The following is a 21,610-nucleotide window of genomic DNA, read 5'->3' as shown; positions in this document are numbered from 1 at the left end:
GCCCCGCCGCCCCCCGGCCCGCCGGGACCCCCCCCCGGACCCCGCGCCGGGGTCCCCCCGCACCCCCCGCGCCGCCGGGTCCCCCCGCGGGTCCCCCCGTGCCTCCCGCAGCCCCGGGCGCGGCCCCGCTCCGCTGCTGCTCATCCGCCGCCGCCCCGACGGGCAGCACTCGTGGGCACGGCCCGAGCCCCCCGCCGCCGGGGGGGCGCCCGGGGGTGCTCCCGGGGGGAGGCGAGACCCCCGGCCCGGCCCCGGGGACCCCGAGGAGCTGGCACGGAGGCTGCGGGCCCCGCGCTGGCTGGAGCCCGGGCAGGAGCAGCGGCTGTTCCAGCGGCTGGAGGAGGAATTCCTGGCCAACACGCGGCTGCTGGAGCAGCTGGGGGACACCGAGAGCCCCCCTGCGCCCCCCGCCACCGCCGACTCGGCTTATTGCTCCTCGTCGTCCTCGTCTTCCTCCCTCAACGTGTTCGCCAAGCACGGGCTGCCCGCCGAGGACGGGCGGCGGAGCGGGAACAGCGACGGGAATAACAACAACGGGAATAACGGGAACAACAACGGGGTGTGCCCCCCGCTGCCGTCCAACCCCACCATGGGGGATGTGAGGCGCCGCTCCACCTTCTCCAGCTCCTCCGACGAGAGCTGCTGCTTCCCGGCCTCCTGGGACAACCGGGAGACCCCCGGGAATCCCGGCTCTGACACCGACTGGCCGCCGGGGGAGGATGAGCTGCTGGAGATGGAGGAGACCCCCCTCGCCCCGGGGGTCTCCACGCCCCCGCGGCGGCCCTGGGCCAAGCCCCGGCTGGACACGCAGCCCCACAAGGCGCCGTCCCGGATCCCCACCCCGAGGGGTTACGGGGCCGGGACCCCCCGGCCCCACAACGGCAGCCCCAAGGCCTGGGGGGCTCTGCAGAGCGTCTTCTCCTCCCTGCTGGAGCCCCCCTGGACCCCGCGGGAGCGCGAGGGGCTGGAGGAGGACACGTGGCCCTGAGAGGTCCTGCTCGGTGGCCTTGGCACCCCTGGGGACATCCCGGAGCGGCCACTGGAGGTGGCACCTGTGTGGAGAGGTGATGGATGTGGCCCGGGGGCGGGCAGGACGCCTTCACCCGGAACTGTTGGCAGTGGGGTGGGCCCTGCAAGGAGCCCCCGGCCCCAGCCAGGCCCAGAGGGAGCAGCTCCATGGTGGGGCCATGGTGGGGTCACGGTGGGGGTGGCCGGAGCAGAACTGGCACCTGGGAATGGGGCTGGAGAGCACCTGGCTCTGCTCAGCTTGGACTCTTCATCTCTTCTCGTTTTCTCCTCCTCTTCGTGCTATTCTTGTCATCCTCCTCCTCATCTTCTCGTGTTCTCTCTCATATTTCTACTCCTCTTTTGGCCGCCTTCTGCTTCTCTTGCCTTCTCCTCCTTGGCCTTTGTGTCCTTCCCATCATCACTTTCTCTTCTTGACCTTGTCCTCCTCTTGTCTTCCTCTCTTCTTGGCCTTCTTTGTCCCCTTGTCATCACCCTCTTGGTCACTGTCTCCTCTTGTTTTTTCCTCTCCTTGGTCATCTCCCATCTCTCCTCCTCTTCTTCACCCCTGAGATGACTTGGGGACGTGCAGCTTCTCACACAACCGGGATTTGAGGCCGGGGGGGGTCACTGTGTCCCCTCCAGCCCCAGCACTGCTGTGTTGATGTCCCCAGGGTGGGACAGGGCTGTGCCCCCCGTGGCCCCCACCCCTCGGGCCCTGCATGTCCCCCCAAGCCAGTAAAGACCAAGGGAGCTGCTCCCACCACGTCTGCTCGTCTGTCGGGGGGGGGGGGGTCAGACAAGGGAGGAGGGCTCTGGGGGCCCCAGGAGGGTTGGGAGCAGTGGAGCGCTGGGGTGAGGGTGATCCCTGATGTCCTGCACCCCATTGCAGCCATGGGGACCCCTCTGCTGCATCCAGGGGGGTCCCTGGAGTCCAGAGTGCCCCATGGCTGAGACCCCTCACCAGGGGGACACAGACCTGCTCCAGGGGCTGGGCAGGTTGGGGGGCACCAGGGGGGTCTGTTTCTGCTGGTGGTGACCATCCTGCTGGGACTTTGGGGGTCCTAAAGGTCCCCAGATACCTGTCCTGCCTCTCCCTTGGGAGCGGGGCTGGTGTCCCAGAGCAGCTCCAGTGCTTCATGGGGTGTCCCAGAGCAGCACCCTGAGCATCCCCCAGACTGGGGTGCAGGGCCTTGGTGGATCCATCAGGGGCTCTGGGAGCAGAGCCCGGAGCTCCCAGGCCCATCCTGTCCCCAAGGGGTGACCTGTGTCCCCTGGCCATGGGCCATGTGCTGTGTCAGGCCTTGCTGGGCCATGGCCATGGCCACTAGGCTGGGCTTATCTCCCCCTGCAAGGCCAGGCCAGTGCTGGCAGGAAGCTCCCAGCATCCTGCTTCCCTCGGGATCACGGGGACAGGGCCACCCCACGTGTCCCCAGGGCCAGGTGTCACCTTTATTCACCTCAAACCAGTGAACACACAGTAGATTTATCTTCCATATATTAGAGATTTCCTGCTTTGAGGGAGGGGGGACCCATGGCTTGATTTGGGGGGGAAAGGAGCAGTGTCACCCCCAGGGAATCATCCAGAGGGAGCTGTGGGGTGGGAAGGGGCTGAGGGGACACTCAGAGCCCTCCCAGCTCCACAGGGAGAGGGCTGGAGGGGGCTGGAAAAGCCCTTTTTGTGTTTTTTTTTTTTTAACCTGCACATTAAGTACAGCCTCGAATTTGAGCTCCTCGAGCCCTTCCGGGAGCTTTGGGAAGGGCTCCCATGGGAAGGAGACCCTCTGTGAAGGGCTGGGGGCTCACCCACAGCTCTGCTGAACCAGGGGACAAAACCAGGGAGAAGCAGGAGGGAGGGGAAAGGAGCCAATGCCATTTTCCACCTGCTCCAGGGGCACTGAGCCCCAAATCCCAGGGAGATCAGCAGCCAGAGCCCCCCGATCCCACAGCACTCAGGGCCCCAACCGGGCTGGGAGAGAGCCCCTAAGTGCCATTCCCAGGGTTTGGAATGCTGAACCCACCACCAGACACCACTCCAAGACACCCATGGTGAGTGGGGAAGTGGGTTTTTTGGGCCCCCCACCCTTCCCCCCCCCCCAAGGTACAGCAGCTCCCAGAGGGTGAAAAGAGGGAATCTTGAGGGAGCAACACCAGCGAGGAGGACACGGCATCACTCACACACGGATTGCTACGGGGGATGCAGGGCCTGGGGGCAGCCCCTCTGCCCCCCTGTGCTCCCCCCAGCCCCACCAGCAAGGGGGGAGTCCCAGGGGCTGCTTCCTTGGCAGGAAGGAAGGGAGACATGCACATGGATCCGGCCTCGCTGCCTCGGGCGGGAAAGGGAGCGGAGGAGGAGGAGGAGGAGGAGAAGGAGGAGGAGGAAGGGCTGCAGCAGCACCTCAGTTCTTCAGGATGGTCTCATAGGCTTGGTAGACGTACTGGGACACCTCTGGAGCTCGGCATTTCAGGGATAACTGTGGGAGAGAGGGAAGAGGGGGGTCACGGCATCTGCTCCCCCTCAGCGCTGCAGAGCCACCAGCCCCAAAGCAGAGCCCTGCATGCTGCAGCACCCCCTCCTCCACAGGGGCAGCCAGCTCCTCAGTGCAGCTGGAAGAAGGATATGAAAGGCACTGAACCCCCAAAATACCATCCCAGGGCAGCACATCCGCATGCAGCACAGGCAGGGGGGCAGGCAGGGGTTGGATTCAGTGCCTGGCGCTCCGGGGTGAAAGGTTCCCCAAAAACATCCTCCTCTCCCAAGAGGAATGAGCCACCTCGGGGTGTTTGCTTAAATATTTAACGATTCTGCAATCAATTGGCTCCTCGAGCAGGGAGAGCTCGGGGAGAACCCTCTGGGATAAGGACTGGCAGCTCTCCTCACCCCCAGTGACACCAGGACGGTGCTGGGGACACCCCGACCCTCCAAAACGTTCAGCTCCTCGTGCCAGCCCTGCCCAAAGGAGAGGCAGGAGGCACCAAGAGATTGGCAGGGCAGAGGGTGGGGAAAATAAATCAGGGGAGGGAGGAATATCCAGGCAGCAGCCAGAGAGAGCCCAAAGCCAGGGAAAAACCAGTGTGCTAACCTCCAAATCCTGCAAGGGCGGGCGGGCCGGCGAGGGCGGGCGGCAGGGACGGAGACACAGAGAGGTGAGAGAAGGTCACACAGCCCATCCCAACCCCAAAACCAGGCTGTGAGGGGAGTGGGAGGGGCACAGGGAAAGCAGGACATCGGGATGGCTCACGGGTGAGACGTGGAGGGATCTCTGCTCAGGGCAGAGATGGGGAACGCTCCAAGAAGGGGACGGGGGATTATTTTAACGGAGGTGTGAGGGTGGGGTGGGACCTCTCTGAGTCCTTCAGCTGCTCCCACGGAGAGCCCAGCGGGAATTGTCACCCTCCCCATGCCAGAGGGACAGCAGGATTGGCACCAGCACCACCAGCAGCTCGGGGGGGGGGGGGTCCCACCACCATGGATGTGCCACCCAGCCCTCCCCAGGCTCGGAGTGGGGAAGGCAGGGAGCTGCCCAGGGGGTTGGGAGCAGGTTTGGGGATGGGACACACCGTGAAACTGGGATTGCTGGGCTGGATCCGGAGCTCTGCCAGCACCCAGATGCCATTGGTGAGCTTCAGGGACTGGTAGAGCATGTCCTGGCCCTCCACGTTCCTCTTGGCGATGGTGAAGATGTTGCTGCCTTGGAGTTTGCTGCTCACGGAATCTGGGAGGGGAGAGAGGGGCTGCTTGGACCTGCTCCTGTCCCATCTCCTCCCCTCCCTGTGATGGTCAGCTTGGGTATTAGGGAAAATTTATCCATGGAAAGGGTGGTGAGGCATTGATGGAGTCCCCATCTCCAGAGGGATTTAAAAGCCATGTGGATGTGGCACTTGGGGACATGGTGGCCTTGGCAGTGCTGGGGGCAATGGTTGGACTTGATGATCTCGGAGGTTTCTCCTAAACAATTCCATGATTTTACAATCCCAGGGTGGGCACAGCAACTGTTCCCAGGGCAGGGTCAACCCCATCAGGCAGAGGAACTCGGAATCACAGGATGGTTTGGGTTGGAAGGGACATTAAAACTCATCTACTTCCAACCTGCCAAGTTCCTACAGAGAGCCAAGGGCAGGAAAAGCAGCATCTCCTTCCTGGGAATATGGAATAGGCACAGGGGGAAGGAATTCTTGCTTCCCACAGCCTGGGATAACTGGGATGAGCCACGACCTGAGCGAGGGGTTGGGACCCACCTGCATTGAGGGAACAGTCTTTGATCTGGAACTGGGTCTCGTTCTCGTTGGGAATGTCCTTCCAAGTGGCCAGGAACATCTGCCTCTCTGCAGGGAGGAGGGACACCACGATGGAGCTGCAACACTGGCCACGCCCCAAGGTGACAACACAGGGGCACAGCACCGGGGGCAGCGAAGGGATGTCACCCTGTCACCCCAGCACCCCCTCCAGCCACTTTTGGGGGCTCACAGGCTGTGCCAGAGGGCACCACTCACCCATCTTGCCGTCCTCCACGAAGAGGATGTGCAGGGGGTACAGGGTGCTGAAGTAGAAGACGTCGATGTTGTTCTTCACCGCGACCTGGCGTGGAGGGGCACGGCGGGTTCAGCTCCGGGATGGCCCCCAAAGCAAGTGTCCCACCCCCTCCCACGGGTCCCTCTGGAGCCAGGAGCCACACCCTCCTCCAGGACACACCGGGGCAGCCCTGCCCGTGCTCCACTGCCAGCACAGAGCCCCCCAGGCTGCCCACCTGCAGGTTGTTGAGGGGGTCCATCTTCATGACGGAGCCGACGGTGTTCAGGGGCAGGGAGATCTCCACGGACTGGTTGGGGGCCAGCGGGGCGTGGACCTGCAGAGGAGCTGCTGGGGCCAGGCCAAAGCTGGGGGGACAGCCGGGGAGGGCAGGGGGTCAGGGTGGGGGGCAGCAGGGGATGGCACAAGGCACTGTCCCAGGGCTCCCTGCATTCCTCCACCCTGCTGCCCCTGCATAGCCCAGGATGGGGGTGGTCTCCTGTCCTGCCCACCCTAAGGCAGCCCCAAAATCTGCCCCCTTCCTCCTGCACAGACTCACACCTGCTCTTAGCATTCCTGTACCATTCCCTCAGGGCCCCTGAGGGAAGAGGAAGCAGCAGTTCACCGGGACAAACCGCAGGACAAGGCTCAGACCCCCGAGGAACAGCCTCTTCAGGCAACTTCTTAGAGGCTTTGGCTTGCTGCTCATCACCACCACAGCCATCAGAGAGAAGGCTCATCACAAGAGGCTGTTCCCAGCCCTTGCAGCTCCTTCCTCCCACCCTTTGCTACCCAAAACCACGGCAGGAGGTGTTGGGAAGCACCTCCCGGGTCACGGGTGGGACTCACCTGTTGCGGTTGAACTGGATGGCGAAGTCGGACATGACCTGCAGGGCTTTGTTGGTCAGCACGAGGTCCATGGAGATGGAGCCCACCTGCCTGCTGAAGGTGCCAGAGATCTCCAGCCCCTTGGCTTTCATGGCAGGGAGCCAGACCTGGGCGAAAGGGACAAGAAACCCTCGGGGTGCCGCCCAAAACAGGCCCTGTGGGGGGCAGGGCACGGGGGTCTGTGTCCCCCTCCCAACCCTGAGCTTGGTGTCCCACTCACCGTTTTGGGAGCCACGTAGGATCCTGAGAGGGTCCCCACCCCACCTGTGAGGTCGAAGAGGTCCCCCAGGCCGCTGCCCAGGGGTGCCCCCGTGTTTGAGGGCACGGCAGTGCTGGGAGCTGGAGCTGGAGCGAAGCCACCGCCGCCACCGCCCATCTGTGGGGACACGGGAGGGGGTTACGGGGGCACCACGGGGAGAGGGAGAGGAGAGGCAGGAGGAGGAGGAGGAGGAGGAGGAGGAAGAGGATGCAGAGGGTGAGCAGGTTTGGGCACACTCACAGCAGGGCTGCCTCCCACATCACTCCGCAGCTGCAAGAGAAGGAAGGGGCATCAGCAGGGGCTGAGGGCAAAGGGATCCCCCAAAATGCCCCCTCTGGGCACGCCCCGAAAGCATCAGAGTGGGGCAGCAAAGGCCTGGGGTCGGGATGCTCCGTGCCTGGAGCTGGGGATCAGGGCTGGCTGTTCCCAGGGGGAAAGGGGGATGGCACTGGAGCAGCAAATAGGGGGCTCAGAGTGGAGAGCAGGGGCAGCCAGGGGTGGGCACAGGGCTGGGAAAAGGGCTGATCCATAGGGAAAAGGGCTGATCCATACCCCTTCCGACTCGTCCCCCATCTCCAAGCGGGAGCAGCAAGGTGGAGAGGAGAGGCAGCAGCATGCAGAGACAGGGCAGGAGAGGAGAGCCCGGAAACAGAGAGAGAAGAGAAGGGCAGGAGGACAGAGAGGTTAGTGCTGAGGTGTCTGTCTGTCCCTGCCCTGCAGCCAGGGGACACAGCAACACCTCCTTCCCCCAGCCCAGCACCCAGCCGGGATCCCACACGGGCAGCACCCGGAAGGTTCCAGAGCAGCAAAGGCAGCGGCGCCGCCTCCCCTCAGGATAAACCCGCTGGATTTCAGGAGCCACGGAGGAAACTCCAAACTCTGCTCCTTCAGGGAGCCTGGACCGTCTCCAGCACCCACAGGGCAGGTGTTCCCAGGCAGGGAGAGGTTTCCATCCCGCCTCATCCTGCGGCCAAACCGCTGCTTGGCTGCGTTCCCAGGAGGACACCTCCAGAGCTGTCACCTCCAGAGCTCCTGCCCCAGAGCCTGGGAGTGGCCCAGCCCTGCAGCAGTGTGGGGGGCCAGAAGAGCAGCCGCTCCTGCAGCACAGCACATGGAGTGGGAACATCCACAGGGACTGAGAGCAGGGGAACAGGGGGTGGGAGCCCTCCAGCCACCACATGAGGGTGAGTGCCCCTCTGCCTGCACCCGCTGGAGGAGGGAAGGACCAGCCTGGATATCTCCAAGCTGATATATCTGTCCTATCCCAGGACACTCCACACCAGAGCCAGCACCAAACCCAGCACGGGAGTCGTGGCAGGAGCCCCCGGGGACATACCAGGCTGTCCAGGCCGCCCCCGAGGAGGTCCACGGCGCCCATCTGCACGGAGGAGGTGGCCATGGGGGGCCCGCTCACGGGGGGGCCCAGGTCCAGGTTGAGCAGGTCCCCCAGCAGGTCCCCCTGCGTGGGGATCACCGAGGGCTGATCCGCTGCCTGCACCCCCGAGGGCGCCGTGTCGGGGCTCTCGGCGCTCTCGCTCCTGGAGGGAAGGGCAAGGGAACACTGGAGGTGGGGAAGGAGACTGGGCAGGGCTGGAGACAGGAGTTCACCCAGCTGGGCTCTGCAGGGAGTGTGCAGAGACCCCATCCCCACCATGGCTCCAACACTTCAGCTGTGACCCCGTATCCCACCATGGCTCCCACCACATTCTCACAGAGATGCCCTTTCACTGGGATCACTCCTGCAGGTTTTTAAGGACAGTTCTCAACCCACACAGCCCTATCCCTACAGACTCTCCCTTGGGAACAGGATCCCAGCCCTGACCACAGTGGATACAATCAGCAGACACAGCTGGGATCACTTCTTTAGCCTTGTAGGGCCAAACCCACAGCCCTGCTCCTACAGACCCTCCCTCAGGAATGGAGTCCCAGCTCCCTCCTTGCCCAGCACACACAGCCAGCAGTGATTCAACCCTTCCACTGGGATCACTCCTCCAGCTTTTTAAGGACAATGTTGAACCCTCATAGCCCTGCTCCTACTGAACCCACACAACCCTGGCCCTACAGACCCTCCCTTGGGGATTGGGATCCCAGCTCACTCCTCGCCTGGCTCGGCTCAGCGTCCACCCCCCCTTCCTCCCACGGGGGAGGCACCGACACTCACGAGCCCGTGCGTGGGGGCAAGCTCTTGTGCACGACCCCCCTGCTGCCCTCCACGAAGGCGCTGGGGGGTTTGTGGTACACCGAGGCCAGCGTGCCGATGTAGCAGATGAGCTCGTCCAGCAGCGTGGGCTCGATCAGGTCGGTCTCCTCCGAGATGAGCGGCTTCTCCGCCAGCACCACCTCCTTGGCGGCCACCGGGTCGGTGGACAGCAGGCGCCAGTAGATGTAGCCACGGTCCCGCAGGTCGGGGTTGTCCGAGTCCTTCGGGAGGGACGGGAGTCAGGGCTGGAGCCGCGGGGTGTGGCTGCTCCAGAGCAACTCAGAGCAACTGCAGCTACTCCACAGCTACTCAGAGCAACTGCAGCTACTCCAGAGCTCCTGTAGCTACTCCAGAGCTACTCAGACCTGCTGCAGCCACTACAGAGCTACTCAGGTCTGCTGCAGCCACTACAGAGCTACTCAGGTCTGCTGCAGCTATTCCAGAGCTGCTAAGGGCTGCTGCAGCTATTCCAGAGCTGCTAAGGGCTGCTGCAGCTATTCCAGAGCTACTCAGAGCAACTGCAGCTACTCCAGAGCTACTCAGGGCTGCTGCAGCTACTCCAGAGCTACTCAGGGCTGCTGCAGCTACTCCAGAGCTACTCAGAGCAACTGCAGCTACTCCAGAGCTACTCAGAGCGACTGCAGCTACTCCAGAGCTACTCAGGGCTGCTGCAGCTACTCCAGAGCTACTCAGGGCTGCTGCAGCTACTCCAGAGCTACTCAGAGCAACTGCAGCTACTCCAGAGCTACTCAGGGCTGCTGCAGCTACTCCAGAGCTACTCAGGGCTGCTGCAGCTACTCCAGAGCTACTCAGAGCGACTGCAGCTACTCTAGAGTTCCTGTAGCTACTCCAGAGCTACTCAGACCTGCTGCAACCACTACAGAGCTACTCAGGTCTGCTGCAGCTACTCCAGAGCTACTCAGAGCAACTGCAGCTACTCTAGAGCTCCTGTAGCTACTCCAGAGCTACTCAGAGCTGCTGCAGCTACTAAACAGTTACTCGGAGCTGCTGCAGCTACTCCAGAGCTACTCAGAGTTATTGCAGCTACTCCAGAGCTACTCAGGGCTCCTTTTCCTGTCTAAGTCTTGCTGGGAGGGATCCCGGGGATAAAAGTTCAAGAGCTCCACCGTCCTGGGCTGGGAAGCAGCACAAGGAGCCTCCTGGGCCGTGGGAGTGTCTGTGCTCTCCAGGATTTCAACTGCTGGCATTCCCAGAGGGACAGGACACAGGGAGTGGCTTTCCACTGCCAGAGGGCAGGGTTAGATGGGAGATTGGGAAGGAATTCCTGGCTGGGAGGGTGGGGAGGCCCTGGCCCAGGTTTTCCAGAGAAGCTGTGGCTGCCCCTGGATCCCTGGAAGTGTCCAAGGCCAGACTGGATGGGGCTTGGAGCAACCTGGAATAGTGGGAAGTGTCCCTGCGAGCTGGAACATGAACTTCAAGATCTCTTCCCACCCAAACCATTCCATGACTCTGAATTAAGCTCCCATCACCTGCTGTCACATGACCAGGCCATTCCCACTTGCCCAGGGGGTAGGAAGGGCTCAGGAAGCCCCCAGGGTGTGACCCACCTGCGTGGCCAGGCTGAGCACCTGCTGCACCAGCTCCTGGGTCTCCGTGGGCTTCTTCAGGAACAGCTTCACGATGGCCGTGAGCAGCTGGAGCTGGACCTGGGGGTGGACACACAGCGTGAGGGACAGACACACAGACACAGCAGGAACAGCGGGATTTTCCCTGTAGGAGCTGCCAGGACCCAACCCCGACCTGCCCTTCAGGGGACCAAAGCCAGGGTGACCACATCTGTGGCAGTGACACCAGTCAAGGCACCTCATTCCAGCCATTCCCACACCCTCAGACACACAGGTCGATCCAGATGTTACAGGACAGGTTACACAGTCCCACAGGCCAGAGCATCCCCTGACTTCCATGATGATAAGCAGCAGGACTTCCCCCCTCAGACCCCTCAGGGAGTCAAGAATCCCTGGCTTTGCCATCCTGTACTTCCAGGCTTTGCCCTGCTCACTGTCCCTTAGTTTCACAGTGCTTGGAACAGTTTTCCGTAGATGGAAACCCTCCAGAATTCCACAGGCAAACCCCATCTGCCCCAGCAGGCAAGGCAGGGCAGGCACAGTTCCCTCTGCTCATTCCAGCTGCCTAGCTCTGATTTCCAGCTCCAGAGGGATGATCCTGTGCTGGATTCCACCCTCTTGGTCCCTCCCAACCAAGAAGGGCAGGAGGTGCTTGGGACAACACCATGGTGGGATTTCGCAGAACCATGGAACAGTTTGGGAGGGACCTTAAAGCTCATCTCATTCCAACCCCTGCCATGGGCAGGGACACCTTCCACTACCCCAGGTTGTTCCAAGCCCTGGACCACATCCTACACCCAGAGCTGCTGTTGCTCCAAACACCTGGAAGAGCAACAGCTTCATGCTCCTTTAGAGCAGACTGTTCCACTCCAGTCAGCACAGTGTCCCCCTCACCCAGGCAGCCCTGCTGGCACAGCCAGGCCCCCCTCCTGCCCCCACCTGGGTGCTCTCATCGTGGAATCCCTCCAGGAAGCTCTCCAGCAGCTCATCGGCGTTGTCGATGCGCTCGGCGTATTCCCCCACGATCCAGATCATGGCAGCCCTGGCCTCGGGCTCATCCAGGGAGTCCAGGTTCTCACAGAGGGTGGCAATGACACTCTCGTACCTTCCCCAGGAGAAGATGCCACATGTTCACTCACCAAGACAGGACACCCAAATCATAGTCCACCCTAACTCCAAACTACTTCCCATCCCCCTCAACAGAACCAGGGCATGGCCGAGGGCACCTTGCCCGGCGTTGTTCCCTCTCCCCAGTGCCCTCACTGATCCCAGAGCACATTCCCTGCTCTGGGTTAACCCCTCAGCCCCACTCCTCTGCTCTGCTCCTCTCTGGAGCCACTGGCTATTCCTGCAGAGCTCCTGCTCGTTACCAATTCAGGTCATTAGTATTTATTCCCACTATTAGTCCCTGACTTCCTGATTACAGACTTGCCTATTCATCCTGGCTCAGCTGGAACATTCCCTCCCCTCTCCTCCTGCTGCCCTTGTTCCAGCACCAGGAGCTGGATTAAGAGCCAGAGCTGGTTTCTGCTGACGCAAGGAACCTCCACACCCCTGGCAGCTCCCTCCATTCGGGTCCCTGGCTCTGGGACTGCCATCCCGGGGGGAGGGCTGGGGACAACGTTCCTGGGGCTGGGGACAACGTTCCTGCCTCCAGCTTAACTCCTGGGGCAGCGCTGAGCGGAGGAAACCCAAAGCCCCTTGTGCTGCAGGGAGGCTCCGGGGGCTTCGTGGGCCCCCCAGGCAGAGGGGCAGGAGGAGCTTGGCCAGGCCCACGCACTTGTTGGGGTACTTGCGGAAGATGTCCTTGATGACCACGATGGCCTCCTGCACCACGTAGTTGACCTTGGTCTGGATGAGGTCCAGGAGGGTGCTGACGCAGCGCTCGGCCGATTGCTGCCGGAGGGACTGGGTCAGGCGGGCAGGGAGCCCCTTCCAGCCCCATCCCAAAGCCCCCACTGCCATTCCCACACCTCCTTATCCCTGTCACACACCCCCTAAACCCAGCCCAAAGCACGGGGGACACACGAGTGTGGTCTCCCCTTCCCACCCAGGTCTGGTTCCTCCTCCTCCTCCTCTCTCCGTGCTCCCAGAGCCTGCTCTCTCCCAACAGGAAGCGTTCCAGCCATGCAGAGCTGCCCTTCCAGCCAGGTTTTTAATAATCCCCTTTGACAAATTACTCCAACAGGGAAGCAAATCCTCCAAGGATCCCTTTGGGAAGGGATTGGCTCCCTCCCAGCCCCTTGGGAAGGGAGTAGTTCCTTCCCAGCCCCTTGGGAAAGGATAAGCTCCTTCCCAGTCCCTCAGGAAGGGATCGACTCCCTCCTAGCCCTTTGGGAAGGGATCTGTGCCCTCCCAGAACCTCAGGAAGGGATCGACTCCCTCCCATCCCCACTGTGATCCCCAACAAGCCTCTGGCACCACCCACTGCAGTATCACACCAGGCAGAGACCCTGAGACAGCCCCAGTGGCCAAGGGGGTAAAACACCCTCCTGACATCCCTGTGGAAACAACCACAGCTCATCCCCAGGCCCAGGAAGGCTCCAGCTCGCCAGGGCAGTGCTAACTCCCAGGATGAGATGCCCAAGCAGAGGTGACCCCAGGCCTCACCTCCACCTTGATGGCGCAGCGGCCGATGGCTCTCACCGCCTTCCGCACAAAATCCACGTCCACCTCCGTGGCGTATTCCTTGAGCTCTGCCAGCACCTGAGGGAGGGCACAGCACAGTGAGGGCCTGGCAGCAAGGACAAGCCAGCAGGAATGCAGGGCAGTGGCCCAGCTGGAGCGGGATGAGTGGCACAGTGACCCAGCTGGAGCAGAGCGGGTGGCACAGCCGATCCCGGCCGCTTCCCGCAAAGCTGGGGCTGGGATTTGGATCCCCCTTGGTGCCCTCCCCCAGCCCCCTGACCTGAGCTATGTTGGCCTGGGAGGCCAAGCGGATCATGATGTCCAGTTTCTCCAGTTTGACGTAGATGGGGTCGTTGTACTTCACGAAAAACACCTTCATCTCATGCTTCAGGATCTCGGGCCTGGGGGTGGCACAAGGCAGAGGTTGGGGGGGGCCACACACTCACCTCCACCACAATTCCGAGGTTCTGGAGGCCTGTTCCATGCCAAGCAATCCAAAACAATCATGATTATCCCCCTAGGGCTCTGTCCCATGGACATAAGCTGGGGAAACACGGAGAGGGAGCGGCTCCAGGCCAGGAGGATGAGGCTCCTTGGCCACAGGCACAAAGTTTTGGGGGCCCATTCCAACCAAGGAATCCAAGGCAGCACAGTTATCCCCTCGGGATTCTTGGCTCCCCTTTGCAGGGGACAGAGCACAACCTTGCTGCCAACACAGGCCAGACGTGAGGCAACGGGGGACGTTCGTCCTGCCAAGGCTGGAAGGGACGTTTTGGAAGGAGCAGGGACACGAATCCAGACCCCAGGGCTAGGCTGGACCTTTCTCACCAGCTCATCCTCTGAGCTGGGAAAGAGCTAGGCCAGGTCCAGCTCCAAAGAGCCAACCTGCCCTCCACACTCCTGCTCCCAGGGACATTAATTGCTTTCCACTTCTCCCAGAAATTAGCGCTATTTTTAACAGACGACCACTGGGAGGAGGACAAATCATCTGATCGGGCTGTGGGCAGAGCAGGGCTCTCCAGCTGGACAGTTCTGCTCCAGGCACACGTGTGGGGCCTTGGACACCTCCTGCCCACTGGAATTTTAGATCAGCAAAGGGACAAAAGGACTCTCAGCCCTTACTGAAGGAGGACAAAAATGCCTCCCTAGGCACAGAATGACCAAACCAAAGTCTCTCAGCTTTTGGCTTTGGCATCCTTTGCTCCCCTAAATAAAGAATACCTTAAACTAAGCTTAATTCCCTGCTCATTCCCTCACCTAATTGACTCAAGGCCAGGCTGGACGGGGCTTGGAGCAACCTGGGCTGGTGGAAGGTGTCCCTGCCCATGACAGGGGGTGGGACAAGATGAGTCCTTTCCAACCCAAACCATGCCATGATTTTATGACTCTCCTCGCTCAGCCCTTGGATTTTAAACAACAGACAAGGAAAAACCCACATGATGGGTTGTGACACTGCTGCAACCAGAGGGATTGAGGCACTGGGAAGCAGCACCCGTGGGAGAGAGGGAAACGCACCTTTTCTGCACGATGAGGTTGATGTTGCGGAGAGCCACGTACTGCAGCTCGGGCTCTGCGGACAGCAGGGTCACCAGAGGGGGGGCCAGCTTCTTCAGGAGTGTGCCATAGTAATCCAGGTCCTTGGAAAGCATCTCCATGAACTTCATCAGCACCTTCACGGCCGAGAGCACCACGGCGGAGTTGGCGTGGGACAGACGCGGCGTCACCCGCTCGCAGATGCTGCCGGGCGAGGAGAGGGGAAAGGGGATGATCCCAGCCCTTCTTCCTGCTTAAAAACTGCTGCCAGCGTGGATGAAGGACAAGGCACTCGCAGGAAAGCTGGGCAGTGCTTGGGACCTTCCCAAGAGACGCTGGACTGGCTCTTGGAGGCCCCGATGAAGGTCATTCCCCAGCCCTGCAGAACCCGCTCGCAGTGACCCCTTTTCGGGGCTCCCCAGGGCCTCTTGTCCCCTACAGCCACATTTTAAGCTGATAATGAAGCACAGTCCTGGTGCCAGCACAGGGACAAGACCAGGGCAGGCTCCAGATGGCCGTGCCCAAGGCACAGGGGCCAGCAGATGCCCGCTGTCCCATCTCCTGCAGCAGCATTCCAAGGGGCAGGAGGATGCTCAGAGGAGAAGGGGCAGTGCCAGGCGCTTTGGTCAACACCTGCCTATCCATCCCCTCCCTCTCCAACCCTGCTCCTCGGCCCCACGGCAGCACCCAGAGCCTCCCTCACCTCTGGGCTTCCCGGTCGTCCTTGGGCATGTAGTTGGCCAGGCAGTCCAGGATGAAGATCTGGCCCCACTCGGTGCACTCGTTGAGGGCCGTGAGCAGCTTGTTGATGGACTGGGGGTTGAGGTCCAGGAGGTTGCTGCTGGGGTGGGACTCGGCTATTTCCGACAGAGCCGCCACTGCATTGGCCACCACCTGCCAGGGGGCACAGGACACGGGTTAGGGGACAGGACACGGGTTAGGGGACACCAGGGTGGCTCCTGAGGGAAATGTGGGGCAGGGGGATGAGCTGCTTCCTCGGCATCATCCCACCGACATCTGGGCACCAGCCCCAACTCCCGCCAGCGGATCCGCAGGGGATGAGCCATCCCCACCCCCCACACCTCATCTCCAACGGCTCCCACGTGTTCCACAGGAACCAGCCTTGGCCCTGGGCCCAGCTCCCCTTCCCCAGGCAGCTCCAAGGAGCCCCATCCCTCCCTGCACAGCTCCCGGCCCGGCCGCCACGCCCGCAGCAGGAGCTGCAGGAGCAAAGGCTGGGGGGAGAGAAACCCTGGGCAAAGCTGGGGTGAAAGTTCCTCATAAAGCCTGGGGAATGGGAGGGAAGTGAAAGCCCAGATGCCAGGAAAAGCTCACCAGAGGCAGAAGCCACTGGCTATGTGAGATCAGAGGCAGAAGCCACTGGCTATGTGGGATCAGAGCCAAGCCTCTGCTCCGATCTGTCTGGAGCAGCCTCGTCCCCACTGGGAACAGAGTAATAACACACAGCCAAGGAATGGGAGAAACCCTCCATCCAGGAGCTGGGGTTACAGGGCGGGGAACAGCCTGCAGCCCTGAGAAGCGCAAAAAGACCCCAAAAGTGGACTGTTAACGGGGAGTCTGGAGGGGAGCCTGAGATGTGAAGACGAAGTGAGGGCGTTTCCATCCATTTGGATGAAGAGAGGGTGGAAAAGGGCCAAAAAAAGGATCACCATGGGGTTGGAGTCGGAGATGAGATCCTTCAGGGTGTCCAGGAAGCCCTGGTCCTCCACCAGCTGGGCGTTGATGTCGTGCAGCTTGGCCACGCAGACGGCGGCCGTCTTGCGCACGTAGGGGTCCTCGTCCTTGAGGCACTTCCGCAGGGGCTCACACAGGTACTCCGTGATTTTATCCACACGGATGCAGCCCATGGTCCGCACAGCCAGAGCCCGGATCAGCGGGTTTGGGTCCTCACAGTCCTGCAGGGAGCAGAGGGGAGGGTTGGTGTCCTGGGCTCCCCAAGTCACGGCTGTCAGTGGTGCCTTCGGGGTTGGTTGGGGTTCCTCAGGTGCTGAGGTTCTGACACTCGACAACAAGTCCCCCAAGAGAAGTTGGACCTCTTGTTCTGCACCCACGGGGTTCTCACACCGGCAGTCCTCGCTCCCAGCACCCCCAGGAATCTGAATCCTCATCACTTCACCAAACACCAAAACCCAGTTGCCACCTTGACCTGGGCAATGCATCTATTGGGTTTATCTTGTGGGGTTTTTCCTGCCTAAAAAAAGCCCAAATTCCCTCTAATGCCCACCAAGCCTTTCCACAAAGCGGTTTGGCAACACCTTGGCTCCTAACAAACTCTTCAGCTCCCAGCTCCAAGTGGGAGATCACGAGGGCTCCCTCAGCACACAGGCTCACATGACAGCTCGAGCTGCCCACAGCCCTGACAGAGCGAGTGGCACAGGACGGCTGCCAAAAGAACGGGTTTCTGCATTACTGAACAAATTTAATCAGTTACCAAGGACCAGGAGAGCTCCTCCTCCTGAAGGGAGAGGCTCTGGAAAGCTGCCCACACTCCCTTTGCAGCTCAGTGCAGTGACCTGGCACCGGGTCGAGCTGCCCCCGGGTGACTCCTGGACTCGCACCCTCATCCCCTCACCTTCACAAAGGTGTTCACTGCCATGATGGCCATGTCTGGTTGGCTCTTGGCATAGTTCATCAGGTAGAGGTAGACCAGCTTCTTCAGCTCCAGGTTGTCTGTCTGCATGCAGTTCACCACGTCCGGGAAGAGAGCGCTGGAACACAGAGGAACACAGAGCTGCCGGTGAGGGCAGGGCACGGCCACGCTCCCGGGGAACCCCCTTCCCACGGCCCACCCACCCCTGGAGCCAGGACAACCTGCTCTGGAGCCAGGCTGGGACAGCTGGGGGGGGTTCACCTGGAGAAGAGAAGGCTCCAGGGAGACCTGAGAGCCCCTTGCAGGGCCTAAAGGGGCTCCAGGAGAGCTGGAGAGGGACTGGGGACAAGGGATGGAGGGACAGGACACAGGGAATGGCTTCCCACTGCCAGAGGGCAGGGAGAGATGGGAGATTGGGAAGGAATTGTTGGCTGTGAGGGTGGGGAGGCCCTGGCCCAGGTTTCCCAGAGAAGCTGTGGCTGCCCCTGGATCTCTGGAAGTGTCCAAGGCCAGGCTGGACACCTGGGCTGGTGGAAGGTGTCCCTGCCCACGGCAGGGGGTGGAATGAGACAATTTTAACGTCTCTTCCCACCCAACCCCTTCCAGGATTCTATGATTCCACCACCTGAGCCCACTCTGCAGCAGATGTGGCTGAACTGCCCATTCCCAGTGGATTTGATTTCACGGATCTGTATCAAGACCAGCCCAGAGCAGCCCCTGAGGGACCAAAACCGATCCCTCCCACACGGCTCTGCTGCATCCCAGCCCACGGCCACGGCCCCGGCACGAGGCTCTCAGGCACAGGGTGTGATTTTGGGGTGTCCTGTGCAGGACCAGGAGCTGGACTCCACGAGCCTTTTGGGTCTCTTCCAACTCAGGACATTCCATGATTCAGTGCAGGACGGTGCCACAGGGAAGATCCCCACTCCCTGGGGTGATTCCTGAGCACAGGGATGCCCTGCTGGGATGGAGTGGAGCTGCCTGCACGGAGCTGGGGCGTCCCCTTCCCAACCCCCTGGAGCTGTGGGATGCCACAGATGCTGTTTCATCCAAAGACAGGCCAATTAAAGCCACAGACAGACAGACCAATTAGACTATTAAAGCACTCCAGAGAGGCAATTAAGGTCACAGGGGTAACACAGGGGTTATCCCACCCTGACAGATGTCCCTTGGCTCCTGGAAGCTTCTCTGTCGCTGCAAACCCAGCCATCCCTGGCAGGATCAAACCCAGGGCACCCCTAAATCCAGGGAAGTGCCTGCTGAGCTGCCACCCACCGTGGCTGCTCTCACCCCGGGCTAAACCAGGCTTTCCTGGCTAAACCAGGCTTTCCTGGCACCTCCTGGGGAGAAGTGAACTGAGGAACCTGCCCTCCTGCAGCCAAAAATATGCACACACCAAAAAAAAATGGGCTGACACAGCCACAGAATCCTGGAATGGATTGGGTGGGAGGGGACCTTAAAGCCCATCCAGTGCCACCCCCTGCCATGGGCAGGGACACCTCCCACCAGCCCAGGTTGCTCCAAGCCCCGTCCAGCCTGGCCTTGGACACTTCCAGGGATCCAGGGGCAGCCACAGCTTCTCTGGGCAACCTGTGCCAGGGCCTGCCCACTCTCCCAGGGAAGGATTCCTTCCCAACATCCAACCTAAATCTCCCCTCTTTTAGTTTAAAACCATTCTCCCTTGTCCTGTCGTTGTCTGCCCATGTAAAAGCCCCTCTCCCTGTTTTCATAAGCCCCCTTCAAATCCTGGGAAGGCCATATCCACGTGATCTCCTCCACAGTGGTCCCAAGACAGCCCTGCTGCTGCTCTGGGAGCCAGGGACGCCCCAGCTCTCCCAGGGAGTGCTTTCCCTCCACTTCCTCTCCAGTGCACCTTGAAAACCAAACTGCTGATGCTGCTGGGGGTGTGCAGGGACAGGTCCTTGCAGGGAGGAGGCACAGAGGGCCCACGTGCTGCTCAGTCAGATGGATAGAGAGGGAGGAAGGAACAGCAGCTGCCCGACTTTTGGGACTGCAGTGGCTGCAAAGGCTCTTGGGCACCCACTGGGGCAGTGACACAGCCACCACACCCAGGGGGTCCTGCTTGTTTACAGTAACACGTGAAGGGAGAGGGAATAATCCCAACAAACTCATCTGGCAGCCAGACCAATCCTCTTTCAGCCAGATTACAACCAAAGCCAGGACAGCTCCCCTGCCAGGCGGCCACGTGGGCACAGAGTGCCCTGAGGAGGCAGGAGGGTGCTCAGGTCCCTCCCGAGGGCAAAACCAGCTGGAAAACCCCTTGGAGCAACAAGGGAGAAGGAGAACCTACAAGCTATCCAGGTTTGGAATGGCTGGAGCTGTGCCAGGGCAGGCTCAGGGTGGATCTCAGGGCAAGGTTCTTCCCCCAGAGGGTGGTTGGCACTGAAAAGGCTCCCCAGGGCAGTGGGCACAGCCCCAAGGCTGCCAGAGCTGCAGGAGGGTTTGGACAAGGCTCTCAGGGATTGTTGGGGTGTCTGTGCAGGTCCAGGTGCTGGCCTGGATGATCCTGTGGGTGCCTTCCCGCTCAGGACATTCCCTGCCCCTGTGGAATGACAGACCTGACGTCCTTGCCCACGGTCATGGAGGCGATCACCTTCTTCACTGCCTCCTTCTTCTTCTCCTTCTTGTCGCTGTTCAGCTCAGCCTTCAGCTCAAATATCTCCCCTGGAAAAGTAGGAAAAGGGGCAGCTCAGGGCTTGGGGAAGGGGCCTCCCAGCCTCTGGACACCTGGTGAAGGAAGGTGGGCACAGCTCCCACCCGCCGCTCTCTGCCTTCGGCTCCCACCTTTGCCAGCCCTGGGAGGGGAGGATTTAACTTCCCAAATGCCTTGCTGGGGGCTGGGGCTGCTCTGGGGGCACCATCTCCTGCCCTCCTGAAGCCTCCTGAGCTCCTTATTCCCCTCCTGGGCTGGCAGACTGAGGAGGGAGATGCCACACGGCTTCTCTCCACATTAATTCCCGGCTCTGGAAAGTGCTTAAAGCCTCGAGTGCTGCCCAGGGGAGCTCCTGAGCCGCTAAAGCCGATCAGCAGCTGCCACCAGCCCTGTCAGGGCCTTGGTGACAAGGTGTCCTGACCCCACAACATCCCAGGAGCTGCTCTGCGTGTCACAGCCAGGAGCAGGGTGGGGTTGCCAGCCACAGCATTCCCACGGGAGCTTCCCAGCACGGGGCCAGTCCTCCCTGCCTGGTTTGTGGTGTAAGGAACGTGGGGATTTGGGGATAAACTGTGACGTTCCCGCTCCCTGCCTTACCTTTCTTGGTGGTGGTGAAGTACTTGGAGTCCGTCATGGTGGTCCCAGCCAGCAGCAGGTCCCTGGGGGAGAGGCAGAGCACACAGGGTTGGGGGGTGGGGAGGGATTTTCCTTGCTGGGGGAGAGCTCCAGGAAGGAAAAAAAATCAGGGAGTTTGGGATCTCCTGGGATGAGTCACAAGGAGGAGCCCATTCCTGGAGGGAGGGGGAGCACCTTGCAGCTCTGGGATGAGGCAGGGAATCAGCTGGTCCTCCAGAGAGGATGTGGAGGAGGAAGGGAGTCACTGAGGATTCCAGTGGCCAGCCCTGACTCTTTCCAGCAGGGGCTCGGTGACCCACCCTGGGCTCACCCCTCCTCATCCAAAAAAACGCTTTGGGGATGGAAAACTCACACCCAAACCTCCCTCACACCCGCAGGGAACAGCTGTGGGATGGTGGGGGAGGAACTGAGCCAAGCCCAAGGACAGAGCAGCCGAGGGGGGATCAAAGGGAGCCCCTTCCAGCCTTCCAGAAACCATCCCTGCTCCAGCAGCGTTGCTTTAAATTCCAAGGGTTGGAGGATTCCACCCAGCACTTGAGGCTCTCTTATATAATTCAGGCAGTTTAGGGCAGATTTAGGGCTTGGCAGCTGAGGAGGGAGATGTGCAGGGAGCAGGGAGCCCTTCGGAAAGGTCAGCGGGGATTTGGCTTTTACGGTTGGTTTTCCCGTTTTTCCTTCAACGGGAAAAGAATCCAGAGGCTCGTCCTTGAAAGCCTGCAGTGGCCTTGCTGCTTTGGAGGGGCAGGAGAACGGAAAGCAAAGGCAATTGGAAAAAAAAACAAATAAAAATAAATAAAAAAAAAACAACCAACAGATAAAAAAAGAGCATTTGGGGAAAAAAAAAAAAAAAAGAGGAAGAAAAAGAGCTTGCAGAGGGGTTTAAAATGCAAATGAGCATCTTGAAAGCCAAATGCAGCAGCAGCACAGAGGAACTGTGTCCTCTGTTCCCTGTCCAAGCTAGAGAGGGTCCCCAACAGGCATAAAAAGGAAATCTGGGTGGAATCTGTGGGCTAAGAACGCCAGGCAGAGCACGGAGCTCAGCCAGGAGGAAGAGAGGAGTTTGTTTGCGGGGATTTGGGG

At 60.8% G+C, this 21,610-nt stretch overlaps 2 protein-coding genes and 1 non-coding gene across 6 annotated transcripts in view; 1 reads left to right on the top strand and 2 right to left on the bottom strand.

Moving 5' to 3' along the window:
• The window catches only part of LOC114071711 (GAS2-like protein 1), a 13,707-nt gene extending 12,546 nt beyond the window's left edge, over positions 1-1,161 (top strand). The window contains exon 9 of the mRNA XM_027909563.1: positions 34-1,161. Coding sequence (XP_027765364.1) covers positions 34-988 — 955 coding nt within the window. The 3' untranslated portion in view covers positions 989-1,161. The remainder of the gene's footprint in view (positions 1-33) is intronic.
• A 1,325-nt stretch (positions 1,162-2,486) lies between these two features.
• Positions 2,487-21,610, bottom strand: part of AP1B1 (adaptor related protein complex 1 subunit beta 1) — a 19,931-nt gene continuing 807 nt past the window's right edge. The window contains exons 2-24 of one of the 4 annotated variants that reach the window (XM_027909564.1): positions 20,492-20,553; positions 19,800-19,905; positions 17,203-17,338; positions 16,280-16,525; positions 15,313-15,503; positions 14,592-14,813; positions 13,357-13,477; positions 13,059-13,154; positions 12,229-12,344; positions 11,388-11,553; positions 10,431-10,529; positions 8,824-9,083; positions 7,999-8,200; positions 7,215-7,235; positions 6,903-6,932; positions 6,624-6,779; positions 6,365-6,510; positions 5,754-5,883; positions 5,500-5,584; positions 5,245-5,331; positions 4,567-4,721; positions 4,089-4,097; positions 2,487-3,479 (exon numbers count right to left, since the gene is read on the bottom strand). In XM_027909564.1, the coding sequence (XP_027765365.1) occupies positions 3,405-3,479; positions 4,089-4,097; positions 4,567-4,721; positions 5,245-5,331; positions 5,500-5,584; positions 5,754-5,883; positions 6,365-6,510; positions 6,624-6,779; positions 6,903-6,932; positions 7,215-7,235; positions 7,999-8,200; positions 8,824-9,083; positions 10,431-10,529; positions 11,388-11,553; positions 12,229-12,344; positions 13,059-13,154; positions 13,357-13,477; positions 14,592-14,813; positions 15,313-15,503; positions 16,280-16,525; positions 17,203-17,338; positions 19,800-19,905; positions 20,492-20,528 (2,892 nt within the window). In that variant the 5' untranslated portion in view covers positions 20,529-20,553 and the 3' untranslated portion in view covers positions 2,487-3,404. The remainder of the gene's footprint in view (positions 3,480-4,088; positions 4,098-4,566; positions 4,722-5,244; positions 5,332-5,499; positions 5,585-5,753; positions 5,884-6,364; positions 6,511-6,623; positions 6,780-6,902; positions 6,933-7,214; positions 7,236-7,998; positions 8,201-8,823; positions 9,084-10,430; positions 10,530-11,387; positions 11,554-12,228; positions 12,345-13,058; positions 13,155-13,356; positions 13,478-14,591; positions 14,814-15,312; positions 15,504-16,279; positions 16,526-17,202; positions 17,339-19,799; positions 19,906-20,491; positions 20,554-21,610) is intronic. The other 3 variants (XM_027909565.1, XM_027909566.1, XM_027909568.1) reach the window with 3 other exon arrangements.
• LOC114071713 lies at positions 6,173-6,275 on the bottom strand. Its single transcript, XR_003574085.1, has one exon. It is a non-coding gene; the product is annotated as a small nucleolar RNA SNORD125 (small nucleolar RNA).

Source organism: Empidonax traillii, unplaced genomic scaffold (assembly GCF_003031625.1).
Source record: "Empidonax traillii isolate 1590-97213 ecotype Southwest subspecies unplaced genomic scaffold, ASM303162v1 scaffold2220:size58178, whole genome shotgun sequence".
Lineage (NCBI taxonomy): Eukaryota > Metazoa > Chordata > Aves > Passeriformes > Tyrannidae > Empidonax > Empidonax traillii.
The sequence above is the reverse complement of the archived record's forward strand: the minus strand, read 5'-3'. Positions and strand labels throughout refer to the sequence as shown.